Source organism: Papaver somniferum, chromosome 8 (assembly GCF_003573695.1).
Source record: "Papaver somniferum cultivar HN1 chromosome 8, ASM357369v1, whole genome shotgun sequence".
NCBI lineage: Eukaryota > Viridiplantae > Streptophyta > Magnoliopsida > Ranunculales > Papaveraceae > Papaver > Papaver somniferum.
Genome location: NC_039365.1, coordinates 50,261,235 through 50,276,264, shown reverse-complemented (window position 1 = coordinate 50,276,264; position 15,030 = coordinate 50,261,235). Strand labels below are relative to the sequence as shown.

General features: G+C 36.0%; 1 protein-coding gene across 1 annotated transcript; it reads right to left on the bottom strand.

Moving 5' to 3' along the window:
* Positions 1–1,238: 1,238 nt before the first annotated feature.
* Positions 1,239–8,341, bottom strand: LOC113306961 (actin-related protein 2/3 complex subunit 2A-like). Its single transcript, XM_026555879.1, has 10 exons — positions 8,185–8,341; positions 6,309–6,375; positions 5,567–5,774; positions 4,742–4,911; positions 3,393–3,470; positions 2,957–3,089; positions 2,785–2,876; positions 2,320–2,376; positions 1,746–1,817; positions 1,239–1,659 (listed from the first exon to the last, which is right to left on the bottom strand). The coding sequence occupies exons 1-10, from the start codon at positions 8,244–8,246 to the stop codon at positions 1,624–1,626; spliced, it is 975 nt and encodes a 324-aa protein (XP_026411664.1). The 5' UTR covers positions 8,247–8,341; the 3' UTR covers positions 1,239–1,623.
* Positions 8,342–15,030: the final 6,689 nt, after the last annotated feature.

Below are 15,030 nucleotides of genomic sequence, written 5' to 3'. Positions count from 1 at the left end.
TTTAGATTGATGAAGATTTCTTTGAAGGAATAGAAATCAATAACCAAAATTGACTAAAAGTTCTTAGAATGCCAATTTTTACATTATATAAAACTGATGGATAAAAACCAATATCAATTGGTTTGTACAATTTACAAAAATTGTGTCGACAAATAAAAGAAATATTGTCATTTTCAATATCGCATAGTCAACTTTGTAGCTGACGGATGGTTTCTTGCGAAAAAAATAAAATAGAAATCATTAATCACATGATCTTCGTTTAACAGATAAAGATACCGAAATCAATTGGCCGTAGGTTTTTCAACCATGTACGTGATTAATTATCATATAGGTAATCAAATTTGCGATAGCACCAATATTTGGTGATTACAATTTCACCAAAGGAATAGAAACTATAAACCATTTTTTGATGGATTTTTTTTCTTTAAAAAAGGAAATCAAACTTTTTGACAAAGTTGATCACCCATGTCCGATAAATGTCTCTTAGGACTAATCAATGGATTTTAATTACACCAAAAAAAAAAAAAGGCAAGAGCTTCGAGAAGAGCCATAATTAAATTCTCGCAATTGGGATTACGAAGTTATATAAAATCCATAAGGTAAGAAAGGAATAGGCGATGATGCGAGATGCACGGGTGAAAACATTCATTCACCATCATCACCGTGTATGCATACACTTCGGATAATATGTTCTGAGATCAAAACAAAAAATTTACCCACTTACAAAATGCGTGGTTTGCTAAGCTGTGGTGTATTTCCAACCACGTAGAAATAAGCAAACAATTGTAAACAGCTATTAAATTAATAACAAACCATAAAACTTTGACAAGAAGAACAAAACAAAAATAACCAACAGTAGGATACTGTTCACGGTGCCATAGCTCTTGTCTGCGTGATCTGTGAAGGTCACTTTCACACTTTGGTGGAGATCATGATCCCATTAGTAGATTTCATATGGTATAGTAAGGCCACCACAAACAAAAATCATAGAAACTCAATATAATCTTTAATAAATTGAAGAGGAAAAAGACAACAAACTCAAATCAAGAGAGAGGATTGGATACGTGTGTCGCAAAGCTTCTCCATTTTCATAGATCAGTTGGTAGAACTGTGATAAAAGGAGACTGGAAATAGGTAGAAGAAATAGAGATAATTCCATTATTATGTGCGTAGAATACAAGAGATTAGACCTCTATTTATAGGGATAGAAGAAACCCTGATCTTAGACGCAAGGGCATCTTATTAAATAAACATTGATTTATAACAGATAAATCAAATTTTACTTAATTTGGAAGTTGATAAATCAAACGTAACTCAAATCTCATTGGAAAACTTTACTAACCATGCAACATGACAAAAAAAAAAGTTTTTGTAACAGGGTCAGAAAGACAACTGCAAGTAAAGATATTAGAATGACATGGATATTTCCGGTTATCCCTAAAAAAAATACCCAAACATTTGATTTTCTTAGAAGATATTGGCTGCAAAAGTAGAATCTACTGTTAATGAACTTTCTTCCGAAGGACGATTGACACCATGGCCTAGGCAGCACACATCCTTAGAAAAGAAACAAAATAAGCTTCATAAGGTCCCATTTTCCTCGATGAGCTATATGCTGCATTTCTATGAATTTGAATTGTTGCGAATTTCCATCAGGCTCTGTTAAAGACGAGGATAAGAAAACAAAAATCAGATGAAAGGAATATAGCACCAAAATGAGACCAAATTACAGAATCGTGACAAACCAGTCTTTTGGAGGATTTGTTTTGTGAGTTTTTCTTCAAATCCTCGCCTTCAGGCTTCGCACGATCAAGAGCCTAGCATAAATATCAAATGACAATTGTAATAAACAAAATATAAAAAATATCTTTCTAGTGACAAGGACGATAAATGTAATACCAATCATTCACAAACATAAAAAATGAAAAATAAAATAAAAAAAAGGTATACATGCATTAACCCATCCGCCAGTTATTTGGTTTTACCATTCCACAACGAACCAGTTAACAAGACCCTAGCAGCTTACATTTTCAGAGTTGTCATCTCACTTAAGGAGGAGATGAGTGTACATGTCAACTACTAGAAAAAATTTGAGACTTGCCTTATTTAGCTGCCAAAAATACCAAAAGTATACCTAAAAGAGCAACCGATAGTAAAAGGAAACTTTGGAAAAGTAAAATGTAGGAGGAAAATGAGGCAAATGAAATATTAATATCTTCACGAAATGGAAGTGCAGACCCATGCATCAGACGCCCATTTTTGCCTTTAAAGTACATGGAAGCTAGTAAGGCACACAGCTGACATGGAAGGAAAAGGTACCTGAATCAGTGACTCAACACGCCGTCGCATTCTCGTATGCATGAATCCTTCTGAGCACTGTGTTCATAAAGGAGCAACCAAAATACTCAATAATGTGCACAAAACTGATGTCAGCAACTAGGAGTAAGCACATATGGTCTCCGATACAGAAAATGTCAAGTGGAAACAAAAAGGCAGAACTTGTCACATAGATAGAGTTATGTTGGAGAGTTCTAGTTCGAGGAGCAGTCACAGGAATGTGAGTGTCTTCCAAGCATGTAGCTGTTATCCATCTTTACTTTTCTTTGCTGGCCTTCCGTATATTAGGCCCGTAACTTTCTACTAAGAAAACTTTTATTGAGACGAGAAACTTAGAAAATAACTAAGAATGGAGACTACTAATTCAAGCAGAAATTTGGATGAAGTCTGAAGGGATATAATGATAATTAGATATGGATGAAAGTTTCGAATATTCAGTTTACTCACCTTCACATGATAACTAACATATGCATGGAAGGTTAACAAGCTCCAAACAGTTCTGTCCAGCTTCCGACCTTCCACATGGCGCGGATAAATAACTACAGGATGAAAATTAATCTTCATACATAAGAATTTTCAGGAAAACAAGAAAAACTATTATGATGTTTTGTGATTGTACCAAATGTAACAAAGCCAGAATTTGCAGATAAGGCTTCCGTAGGAGCTTCTTCTAACACTTGAGGAGGAGAGGGAGACCAAAAACATGGAGGGGCGTTGTTAAGTCCAGCAGTGCGCCTTGCCTCTACAAATTCCTGAACAAAAGCATAGTCTACTTAACCGGTTTTCTTAGAATACAAAATAACACTAAGAAGATAACCTTTTATGTAGTTTCACAATTATCAAAACCAATTTAGTTCATAACTACTCCTAGGGTACTTGCAGAAGAATCGAGAAGGCGCTCGCCAACTTTCAATGTGATAGACTGGTATGCTATGTTGATAAAATTTCCGTAAAAATTCACACCAACAATGAAAAGGTAAAAAGAGAGAAGAAAAAGGTATTCCCAAGAAGCAAAGCAAATTAATAAGAAAATGCAAGGAACAGAAATCACTTACCTCCAAGAACGAAATTGCCAGAACAGTATCGATTGAATCGTTGAATCTCATTGGATACACCACAGTTACCTTGTCTGCCTGCCAGAAGAAGAACTAGATCATACATGCTCTGTGAAGATTTGGCTGGCACAATCTTGTATTCAAGTAATAAGAAAGAATCTCCAGTTGTGTATATATAACTCTATGCATATGTAGAGCTTTGGGTAAGGAACATCTGAGTATACTTAAAAAGCAGAGTAACAGAAAAACTTAAAATGGGAAACATATAAATAGAGTTTAGTGCCCATACAACATTATGAGCAAATCCCCACAACAGCCCAAGTGATCAAGAAAGGTAATGGCACCACCTGTAGCTTCGTAAGACTCATTATGGTAGCAACAACAACTCCCACTATTCACATAGGACTTATTCAGGAAGGCAAAAGCACCCCTCTCTGATAATATCTACACACTAGTCCCACCCCTCTCACTTTGGCACCATTTCTAAACTAACCGTATTCTACAACTTAAGTAGACAGAAATAATAAGAATGAACTAATCAAATACTACTAACTGACCGGCCTAAACGTTGATTCCAGACCCCTTTCCGGATGATTTCATCCCTTCATATAAAGGACTCATTCAGGGGGGGATATGAAATCTGGGCCAAGAGAATAAATGAGAATGCAAGAGACATAAAATAAGGAATCTGTAGCTCTGGTAATATCTCTACGCTACTCCCACACCTCTCACTTAGGCAACTCACCTCTCCAATTCCTGACCAAATTTTAATTTGAAAACAGAGTATTAGATAAACAGAAGTTAGTAGAAGGAACTAATCAAATACTAATAGTTGACCAGCCTAAATGCGGATCCTAGTTCCTTTCCTACTAATTCATAACTTCCTATGGGCTGCATGATCTGTCCTGTACAAATATAGATACCCTTCTATATGTTGGCACTAAATAAACAAACGTTAACATGAAGCACCAGAATTATCTGGAATGTATTGGTTTCGTGATTTTGTTTTGACATAAAATCTGTAATATTCATGAATATCCAAAAAAAAAAGAAAAAAAAAACTCGGGAGATACAGACACCCACAACATTTTTGTTTTGACATAAAATCTGTAATATTCATGAATATCCAAAATAAAAAAAAAATAAAAAAAAAACTCGGGAGATACAGACACCCACAATAAGAGATATAAACATTAGTCGACAATAACTAAATGTGGTATGAGGTACAAGTATGCACAATCAGTATCACATATTATTGATAGCTGACAACAAGAACATGGAACACGTCTCAGGCTTAATTGTCACAGAACGATTTAATCTGTAAGTATATCAAAAAATAACAGACTAACCTCAGGAGCAAGGAAGAATGACTCCCTAGGCCGATGCACAAGAGCAATAAGTCTATCCAAATCTGGAGGAACTCTCTTTGAAGCAAGATGTTTTAGTACAACTCTTAATGGAGCCCCTAACACAACTTCCCTCACGGATGCAACCTTTTCTAAGAGATCGTATTGAAGCTCTGAACAAAACCGAAGTGACAAGTATTTGAATAAGAAAAATTAAGATATTAAAGAGAGGGAAGAAACTATATTTATTTAATGTTATATTTGTCAATAAGCAGAAAAACAATGATTTTAATATTTTAGCAAAGAGTGCTCATCCTGTTACACGCAACCTTCTATTAAGAGATATAAGGCAAGTGCTAGTAAACTAAGCTTAGATACACTTACAGTAGTAGCATCTTCTACACTGTTTATGTTGCCCCTCCAGAAAGCCTTGTTCCATAACTTTTTTTTATTATTTTTTTATTATTATTATTTTTTGGCCATGATCAAGGTGCAATTTAATTTCTTGGTTCTCACACGCACCTTAAAGCATGTATGCTGGGTAAAAGCCAAGAATGAGATTCCTTGTAAGTTCAGAAATACAAAATGTGCACAAAAGAAGGAAAACTTCCTGATTTCCTAATACACTAGCTATAATGGCCTGACTGAGGACTCCTTGAAACCTCCGCTCTATTTTATTTATTTTTGTTTTATTTTTTTAAACTGGAGATGGATCACAATATTTTAAGTCTATCGATTGCCTAATAACCTTGAAAGAAAACAGCTAGAACCACATTTCTTCTAAGCCATGGAAAACTAATGATAACCTTGAAAAGAAAACTCTTGAACCTTCATCTTGTGGAAGTTGTACCAAATCTAATCTCATCGTAAGATTGTAGCCATCTTTTGGAGGATCGAGAATTTGTACAAGCACGCCATATGCCGCCTTGATAGCTTCAATGGCTCCGAAAGGAAGTCCGTCCACAAATATAGTTTCTGGGGGAGGAGTAGGTAGTGACATCGATAGTACTAAGAATTGAGGATACCTCAAAGACACCTGCAGAGCAAAGTCAACATTAAGTGAAACCAGAATCCTCATTCTTCGGGACACCTCAAGCAACCTACTATAAAAATTAAAAGCAAAATACGATAAAGCTACGCGAAGTTAGAGAGAGAAGCAAGTATGTTCTTGTTTCAGATGTTTATGTAAACTAACTCATAATCTGCTATAAACTCTCTTAGTGGAGATAGGATGGGGAAAGAAGAAGTTCAAAAGAATTACTGAGGTGATCCAAATTTTAGCAGTACACAACACATGTAACACGTTCACGGTCAAAGATGCTTTAAGTCCGAGAGGGTATGGCCAAATATGCATAGCTCATCATCCTAGTAGCTATGAAAATCAGAAAAACTTGGAATTACAAAATACAACTGAACACACTTATTTGTCAAGAGAAAATTGTACTCCTAGTTGGTTGTGCAACTTACACAAGTTTCACCAAGGAAATTTCAAAAGGTGGATGCAGTACATAACTACAACTACATTTCTCCTCCTTACTTCACAATATAAGTAATAGATGCAAATAATGACCTGAATATGATAGCGAACATCGTCAAACTCAACAGACTGGCAGTCCAATTCAACTCCTTTGTCAAGACTGCAAAATTTATGCAAAAGTAATAGCACATGAAGATGGTTGAGAACAGTAACAAATCAGCGTATCAAATCAGGATATTACATCAGTGGTTAGTGCTACAAGCACAAGGTTTTTGACATGACAAAAAGGAGATATCACATCATGCAAAACAGGGACAAAAAAGAAAAGTATGGGAATAGGAGAGTAAACATCCCTCTCTCCAACTAGGTTAATCAATTGAATTTGGTAACAAGTACACTTTTAACTCTAGTTCAATTTCCATATGATGGCAATGCACAATGACAAATGAACACATAAAAAGCTGCATGAGTACCCTAATCATTATATACAGCCAATCATGTCTTCCGTTCTTCCACGAATTACAGGCTTTTAGGCTATCTTGAAAGATTTACGGAAGAGCAAAGAAAACATAAGAACAAAAACAACTCTAGGACAGGCTAATTATCTGTGAAATATAAGAATAAATCTTGATGAAAACTTACATAAGCTTAACTCGCACACAGATGCTATGCCACATAGAAAAGTATTCTGGCACAAGCGTGTTTTTTCTCTAAGTGTGTACTAATCTTAGTTTTAAATTAAAGACACGGAAGACATCAAGAACAAATAGAAGATAAAGGCAGTGTTATGGTACCAGAGACCAAAGTGAAAGACCAAGTCTCTAGGTAAAAGCATGTGAAATAGCACTCCTTTTTACTCTTTCTCTTGCCAACCAATCTAACTATGATGCAGTTGGCACAGTATGTTACAACCTGAGTATATGCTGCTCAGGTAAGTTTCCCTTGCTTGAGCTGTAGGAAGAAGCATCTAAAGCAAGCTATAGAACCCATGTCATTTGCATAGGCCCATCCCATCATCATAATTCTCATTCAAGGTTATAATAGTATAATCATTTCAGTTAATGACAATGACTCCCATCCTTTGTGTTATAAGTGCAATCCGTGCTGATGCTACTATAACCTAATCTTTTCACAAATTATGACTGATGATTCTCAGACTAAAAGCCAAATCTTAAAATTTTAAGAAATTTATTCTTTTCATGATAGTTTCCTTTCCTTTCAAAAAATCATGCCATAAAACCTTGAACTGATTGCATTTATGCAAGTGCTACAGTGTGACTTTAATTATGCATTAGGAAATCAGCGACAATAAAGTTCCTTCCTAGGCTACTTCAATATCTTACTTCAGATTCCTAAACCATCAAATAAAATCGTCTACTCATTCGATAAGCTGCAAATCACATCACAAACTTCTAACTATTAATATTTTATCCATCATGTCATGGTGAAGACTAGAGATCAATTTTCTAACGGACTGGACACAAGAGCTTGGATGACGTCATTCATCAGTGCGTCCTAGCTATTTTTCCCAATGGAATTCCAGCTCCCGGTGCTGGTAGGCATATATCTAAAAATCTAAAAGGAGTTATAATCCATGACTGGTCAATTCTTTATAAAACGTTTTTCTTTTCTTCATCTTTGTTATCAATGAAAACCCAAGGGAATTATCCTTCTTATCTCGTTGCTTAGGTTATCTTGTCTTGTTTAGGTTATTGAAACCTTCATCATCGGATTCTTTACTGCAGATAATTACATAATCGTGTCATCAATATATCTAACTCCAGAAAGAATTTCAATTGAAAGATTAACTACTTAATTGAATCAGATTCCCCCGAAAAAATAGAAATTCAGGGAAGAATGATGATCGAAAAGTTTGAGAACAAGGAAACATTGCCGTGAGTTAGAAAATTAAGGACAAATATCGTACGAAAGAAATACTAAAAACAGGGAAATGAATTACATAACTCACTTCTCTACTCTGTTCAACAGAACCTGGAGCAGAAATCTCGATGCCGACTGCAGTAGTATCATCTCTCTCGCGTTTCGCTCAGTCCGAGAAGAAACCTAAAAACTAAGAAATCAACTAGTCGCACCACGTCTTCTTAGGAAATTACATCCGCATCCCATTGCATTTACATTTGAATGCCACCTGTACTGTTTCTTTTAGAGAAAGCCTGTACCGCGAGTACAAATTTTTACACCTGGGATGCACATTTCGTGGATATAAAAGTGTCGCATTTCGTACTTATCAAACCAGAACTTTGACTATTCTCTTGAATTTGCTGCGTCATGTGATCCTCTATGGTCACTTTCTTTGATTCACCGACTGCTCTCTTATCCACCATTTACTCAGCCACCTATAACATTGTACAAATGAGATTATTCCGATAAAAATTATTCGTTAATGGACATATGCACAAAATACAAGATTTTATCATAAAATAGAACATTGAAACACTAGAGATGTGATAAACAACAGTAAAATGATCTAAATATATGCATTATTAGGCATTGATCAGTTGCACAATATTTATGACATAGTGTGTCCAGTTTGTCACACAATCAAGCCATCGCTCGGTGCTAAGGTATGATTAATATTGGTGGAACATTCAACGTCCTACCAGGATATCCTTTGGCCAGAAGGTACCGTGGTGGCGAGGGTCCCTACGTGGGAAATAATGTTCCTGTAACCCCACGCTTTCAGCGCGAAGGCTGCTTTACTTCGACAAGGTATCTCTATTTGTGAGATATATTGCTTATTATTTGCCTCTTAGTGGGATTCGTTTGTCCTGAGGATCCGAGATTGACATATGCGCAGTTATGCCGTTCCCTGCCTCATCGTCAATTCTGACGGTGGGTGTCATTTCCAACCCTTCCTTTTTGTCGTCAATTCTGACGGTGGGTGTTAGTTCTAATCCTTTATTTTTGTATGTTTGTTTCATTTCACACACATTAAAAGTTATATTTGAAATCCAAGCTTTATATTAATTGATGAGGCTTATAATACCTCTTTCCAAGGATGTATCACAGTTGCGTACATGATTATATCCTATAAACATAGCATACCTTAAAATTGTATTACCTTCGACATGTATTTGCTGTTTTTAATTGATTGTTGTGGAGGCGCCATGATAAATGTATGTATGCCCCCTTTTGCTTTTGAAAGTTGGTTCTTGCATCCTTTGAAAGCAAAAGTATTCGCTTTTATGGAGCCTTCGTCCGTGTAATTTGAGGTTGCCTCCTCATCGGTGTCAGCTACATGCCCCTTGTAGGCTTCGTAATGGATGTAGTGAGTTTCTCTTGCAGGCTTCGTTCCTGCAAAAATTAGAAATAAAAATTCCTTTGCACCATGTATATTCGAAGGGTACCTTCTAAGATTGAGTTGTTTCTTCTTCTTATCCTTGAAGGATTTCTTCTTTCGACGAATTGTCCCTTGCACTAGTCTTTGGCACTTCATAGGTTCCTCAGATGGGAGAGTCAGGGTATTGATGAGTCTTGGGGTATACGTATGTATACAAACTTCATTCATCATTTCGTTCGAGTTGTGCACTTGTGGATATACAAATGCAGTTGGGAGCATCGCAGTAGTGGTGGTTAAGAGGTTGCGTCTGCTTATGTGTCATCGTGTGACTCCTCGTAGCTGAGTATGAGTTGTAGCCTCGTTGAGTATGCATACACCTACGCACACGGTCTTTGTTTATTTGTACATTCGTATCTCTGGATTGAATAACATTCTTTGTAATGGTGAATCTTCCTTTAACAGGCTTCGCTCACATGTATGCCTGACGGTGGTGAGTCTGCCTTTAAGGGGCTTCGCTCCCATGCATACATTCGGATTCAGACTTAAGTTGTAAAATACAACCATTGTTGATGTCTTTGGCTCCAATTATTATGACCTTCACTTTCGTTTGTAGGTACGGTTTGGGGGGATTGACCTTCATTGATGATGTTGATGCTACATACCTTCCTTTGCCCCCGGAAATTTGCAAAGCGATAAGCTTAAGTATTTTAGATAAACGAAGCTTTGTCCTTCCATGCGAGTTGTATTTTGAACCTTCGTTCTTACGCGTTATCTTCGTCCCTAACTGCTCATACTTAGATACGTACGAGCCAAGGACAGTTTTCGTAATTGTCTTTGGCTATTGCGAATGCATATGAATACATTTGAGCCAAAGATGAGCTACATCTTTGCTCCTGGATGCTCGTACTTAGATATGTATGATCCAAGAACAGTCTTCGTAATTTTCTTTGGCTATTGAGAATGTATATAAATACATTCGAGCCAAAGATAAGCTTCGTATTTTTCCCTTGGCTGCTCGTACTTAGATATGTACGAGCCAAATGCATTGTTCGTAATTGTCTTTGGCTGTTGAGAATGTATATGAACACATTTGAGCCAAAGATAAGCTCCATTTTTTCCCCTGGATGCTCGTACTTAGATATGTACGATACAAGAACAGTCTTCGTAATTGTCTTTGGCTATTGAGAATGTATATAAATACATTCGAGTCAAAGATGAGCTTCGTATTTTCCCTTGGATGCTCGTACTTAGATATGTACGAGCCAAAGGCATTCTTCGTAATTGTCTTTGGTTGTTGAGAATGTATATGAATAAATTCGAGCCAAAGATAAGCTCCATTTTTCCCCTGGATGCTCGTACTGAGATATGTACGATCCAAGAACATTTTTCGTAATTGTCTTTGGCTATTGAGAATGTATATAAATACATTCGAGCCAAAGATAAGCTTCGTATTTACCTTTGGCTGAGTACGAGCCAAAGGCAGTTTTCGTAATTGTCTTTGGATATTGAGAATGTATATGAATATATTCGAGCCAAAGATAAGCTTCATCTTTGCCCCTGGATTCTCGTACTTAGATATGTACGATCCAAGAACAGTCTTCGTAATTATCTTTGGCTATTGAGAATGTATATAAATACATTGGAGCCAAAGATAAGCTTCGTATTTTCCCTTGGATGCTCGTACTTAGATATATACGAGTTAAAGGCAGTCTTCGTTTTGGTCTTTAGATGCTGAGAACGTATAATGTTAGAGCATATCTCGGTTGAACCCACCAAGCGTTGGTATGTCAAGTTTGGTTGTCATATTTTAGTAAATCAAAACTCAATTAAAGAGTCGCTTGATTATATACTAGAAACAACTTCATATAGGTTAGGCTAGAAAGATTGGGATAATGAGACATACAAGTATTACAAAGACTTGAAGAATGTGAAGAAGTAACAAGCTACATCGACGACATCATCCTTCCTCTTGAGGTTAGTAATATTTTGACTTGAACTGTTTCATTCCCAACGTATCTTTCAAGTCGTGTTATATTGAAAACATAAATGTGAAGCTGTGAATGATTATACTCTAGTAGATATAGCGTTAAGGAATTAGAATACGAAATATAACGCCTATCTTTTGAACTTTGTATATAAGACATCGACATAATCGTATGAATGCTGTTGTGATTATGTGTATGGGTAAAGGTGAAGATTTCATCCTAGGAAACAGTGTTCACATTTGTTTAAAGTAAGTACGTTCATGAACTTGTTTTATGAATTGAAAGGGAAATCGCTAAGTTTATTGGTATTGTTATTCATTGCATATCTTTGGATTACCAATATGTGTGAGTTAGTAGAACCGATCATAACTTGTTATGAATCTTGGTAAAACTAGTCACAATGCCTGACTTATGTATTGGTATGACTTTTATTAGTGTAACCGATCCTAAGTAATCACCTTAGATGGTATGATCGATATTTGTAATTGGTGTAACCGATCCTAGTAATTGGTATGACCGATCACAAAATAGTTGTAATCGATCCTTGTAATTGGCATAACCAGTCCTTGCAATTGGTGTAACCGATCCTAGTGACTAGTGTAACCGATCACAAGTAATACCATGAGAATATGGTAACCATTCCTGGTAATTGACGTAATAGATCCTGGTAATTGATGTAACCGGTCCCAGTAACCATATTGAGGTAGAACCGATCCTTGTGTTTGGTAGGACCATAAACGTATGATTAGTGTATTGATATTTGATCAATCGCATAGTTATTGAAAATCAGATGAACCAGTTCTAAACTTGTTTGGAAGTATGATATAATCCGTTCCAAGATTGTAAATATGAAAAAGGATTTACAAACAAATAAGATGTCGACATACTTTGAACACGTGCAGTAACTCTTATCTTTTATTGTTTAAAGATATTCCTTAATAACTCAAGGAGATCCGGGACCGAAATAAGTTGAGAATCTTTTAATTAAGGTTGTTAATCTTATATGCTTTAAATTTCCAGCAATTAAAATGCATATCTCTGGAAAATAAAAATTGGTAATGTGCATTTACTAATTGGAGATTTTCTAGTGAAATTTTGGTTATTTTGGACAGAGCATTTCCATGAATTATGAAAACCGTTTTTGGAAATATATTTCATATCTTGAAAATATTCGGTTTTGGAAATTCCTTGGTGTCCAAACTTCTTTGGTCTATAAATACCGAAGTTTGCATTTCGTGCAAACTATCCTAAGAGCCAGCAAAACTACCTTGTTGTGTTGTTACTGGTGGAACCGTCTATTCGGAGAGGAAAGTACCCTAATTAGGCGAAATCTCTTATGACCGCTCGTTTAAACATTTATGTGGAATCAAAAAGTTCTACGAGTACCACTGGTGGGAAACTAGATAATTGCGGTATTATTAGTTTTCGATTTGATTTAGTTGACTAACGGTTGTTGAACTTTGATTGCACCTAGTTTGTTTATTCTTGAGAATCTTCTCTTCTGATATAAGATTCACTCAAACTAGATCGAAGTGTCGACGTTATCTTTAGAACTGTTTGTAGATCTAAAGACGTCTTGGGATAATCCATTGTTAATAGACTCCGTTCTCTGCGTGATTGATCACAAGAGATTCAAGTTGCGGTGTGCAGGTGTTTATTGAAGATTAAAGAATATTTGAAGACAAAGAAGATTCCTTATTGGGTTCATAATATTTGGTGTGCACAAAACTTGATCGTCTGGGATCCAAATATAATCGGTTTATCCTTGATAGATTTGATTAATTAATTGCGTAGATCGGCATCATCATATAGTATCTTGATGGATCTTATTTTTGATTGCAAAATCTAAACTCTTCTACTTTGGTAGTTGTTGGATAGATAGATCTAAACCCGACAAAGGAGTTTATTGGATTAAACAGAAGAGCCTTTGTCTAACTCATATCACTGAGATTTAATAGAGTTTTTATTGAACAGATTTGGTGTTCCTTTACTGTCTGGAATACGAACCAAAGGAATTGTTCCAGTGTGTGCACTTATTGAATGTCGGAAGCGCAGCGATACTGAAGAAAATAGGTGAACTATAGGTTTAGTTGCTTAGTCTCAACTATACTGTAAGGACCCTCAAGCTCGTCAACGCTATTTGACTGGTCTAGCGATGATCAAGAAACAAATTAGCCGATAATAACTCGATTAGTTTAACACGAACGTTAATTAATATAAATTAATTTAACAACGATCTAAATACCAAACTAGTATCATTGAATAGTTCTCGAAAAGTTATGCAAAGTGGACTACTCGAACGTGTCATTCGGATTTCGGACGAAGAAGATATCATCAGTTTAGTTTGAAGGGAAAAATAGTTATTTTGTAGTATTACCGACTTGACAGCCCTTATCCAAGTTTGGGCGCTTCAGTATCTTTGGTCGGCCTTATCTTCTCCAAATCGAGGAAGCGAAACTCATTCTTATCTTTATTCTTCTTTCTTATTCTTCTCTGTTTATTCTCTTCTTTCTCTGGCGATTTCAGATCGAAGCTTTGTGTTGTTTTTAACGAGATTAATCATTGAAGTTTCATAACATGATGATCCGAGGGAGGTGGTGATGGTACTGAGGTTGATTTAGCATCGAGAAAAGAAGTTGATGTTACTGCACGTATGAGTTAGGTTTTCTGTAATTGAATTCGAGGCTTCAATTGAGGGCGAATAAGAGGAGTTAGAAGTTGGGTAAGATTCTAATTTCATTAAATATCGGAACTTTAGTTTAAATTGCTTAGATTATTGAATTGTTTTGTTTGTGAATGAAACTGGGATTGAACTAATGAATACGAATTATGAGTTATCTGCCTGTGGAACTGTATTGAACTGGGATGCAGTTGAGCTGTTATTGGTAGAGGAAAGGTTTGGTTATACAGGGTAGATGGAGTTGGAATTGAAGAATGGATATGAGTTAATGGTGGCGGTATGAATGAAGCGTTGAATGTTGATTATTAAAATGAATTTTTAGAATGTTTTTGTTCTTTGGAGTTGCAGGTGAATAGTGGTAGTGGTGTTGTAATTGTGGATGTAGATGAATGCTTAAAATTCTTACAGAATTTGACTAGCTCGGATGGCGGCAGTAAATGAGCCTGGTGGTACTACACTTGAGCTAATAAGAGTGGATTGTTAGGTTATACTTGATATGAGATGAGGATGTTGATTGTTGCAGTGAGAATTATAGTTGAAGTTTGAATGAATGAGTTCAAGTTTGAACTGTTGGCTTGTATTGCAAGAAGTGCAAGTGGGAAAAGAATAGAAATGGTGATGAGACTGAGATTAAGCTTAATTGAATGAAGAGAAGTTAGATGGTTGTAAATAGTGTTGGATGTGAAAAGCTTGGAATTGCCATTTGCAGGTAAGCTGTGTTAGTGTTTGTAATTAGATTGCAGTTGTCTTCATTGAATGATTGTATATGAATTGTATGATCTGTTCTTGAATCTTAGGCCTATTAGTCATCCCAGTCATATAACTAGCTGACTCATTATATGACTGAGT

Coding starts and splice junctions, on each gene's coding strand:
- LOC113306961 (XM_026555879.1), bottom strand. CDS start 8,246: ATGATACTACTGCAGTCGGCATCGAGATTTCTGCTCCAGGTTCTGTTG. Junction 6,376..8,184: donor CTGTTGAACAGAGTAGAGAA/GTGAGTTATGTA, acceptor TAAATTTTGCAG/TCTTGACAAAGGAGTTGAAT. Junction 4,912..5,566: donor ACAACTTCCACAAGATGAAG/GTTCAAGAGTTT, acceptor GGTTTTGTTCAG/AGCTTCAATACGATCTCTTA.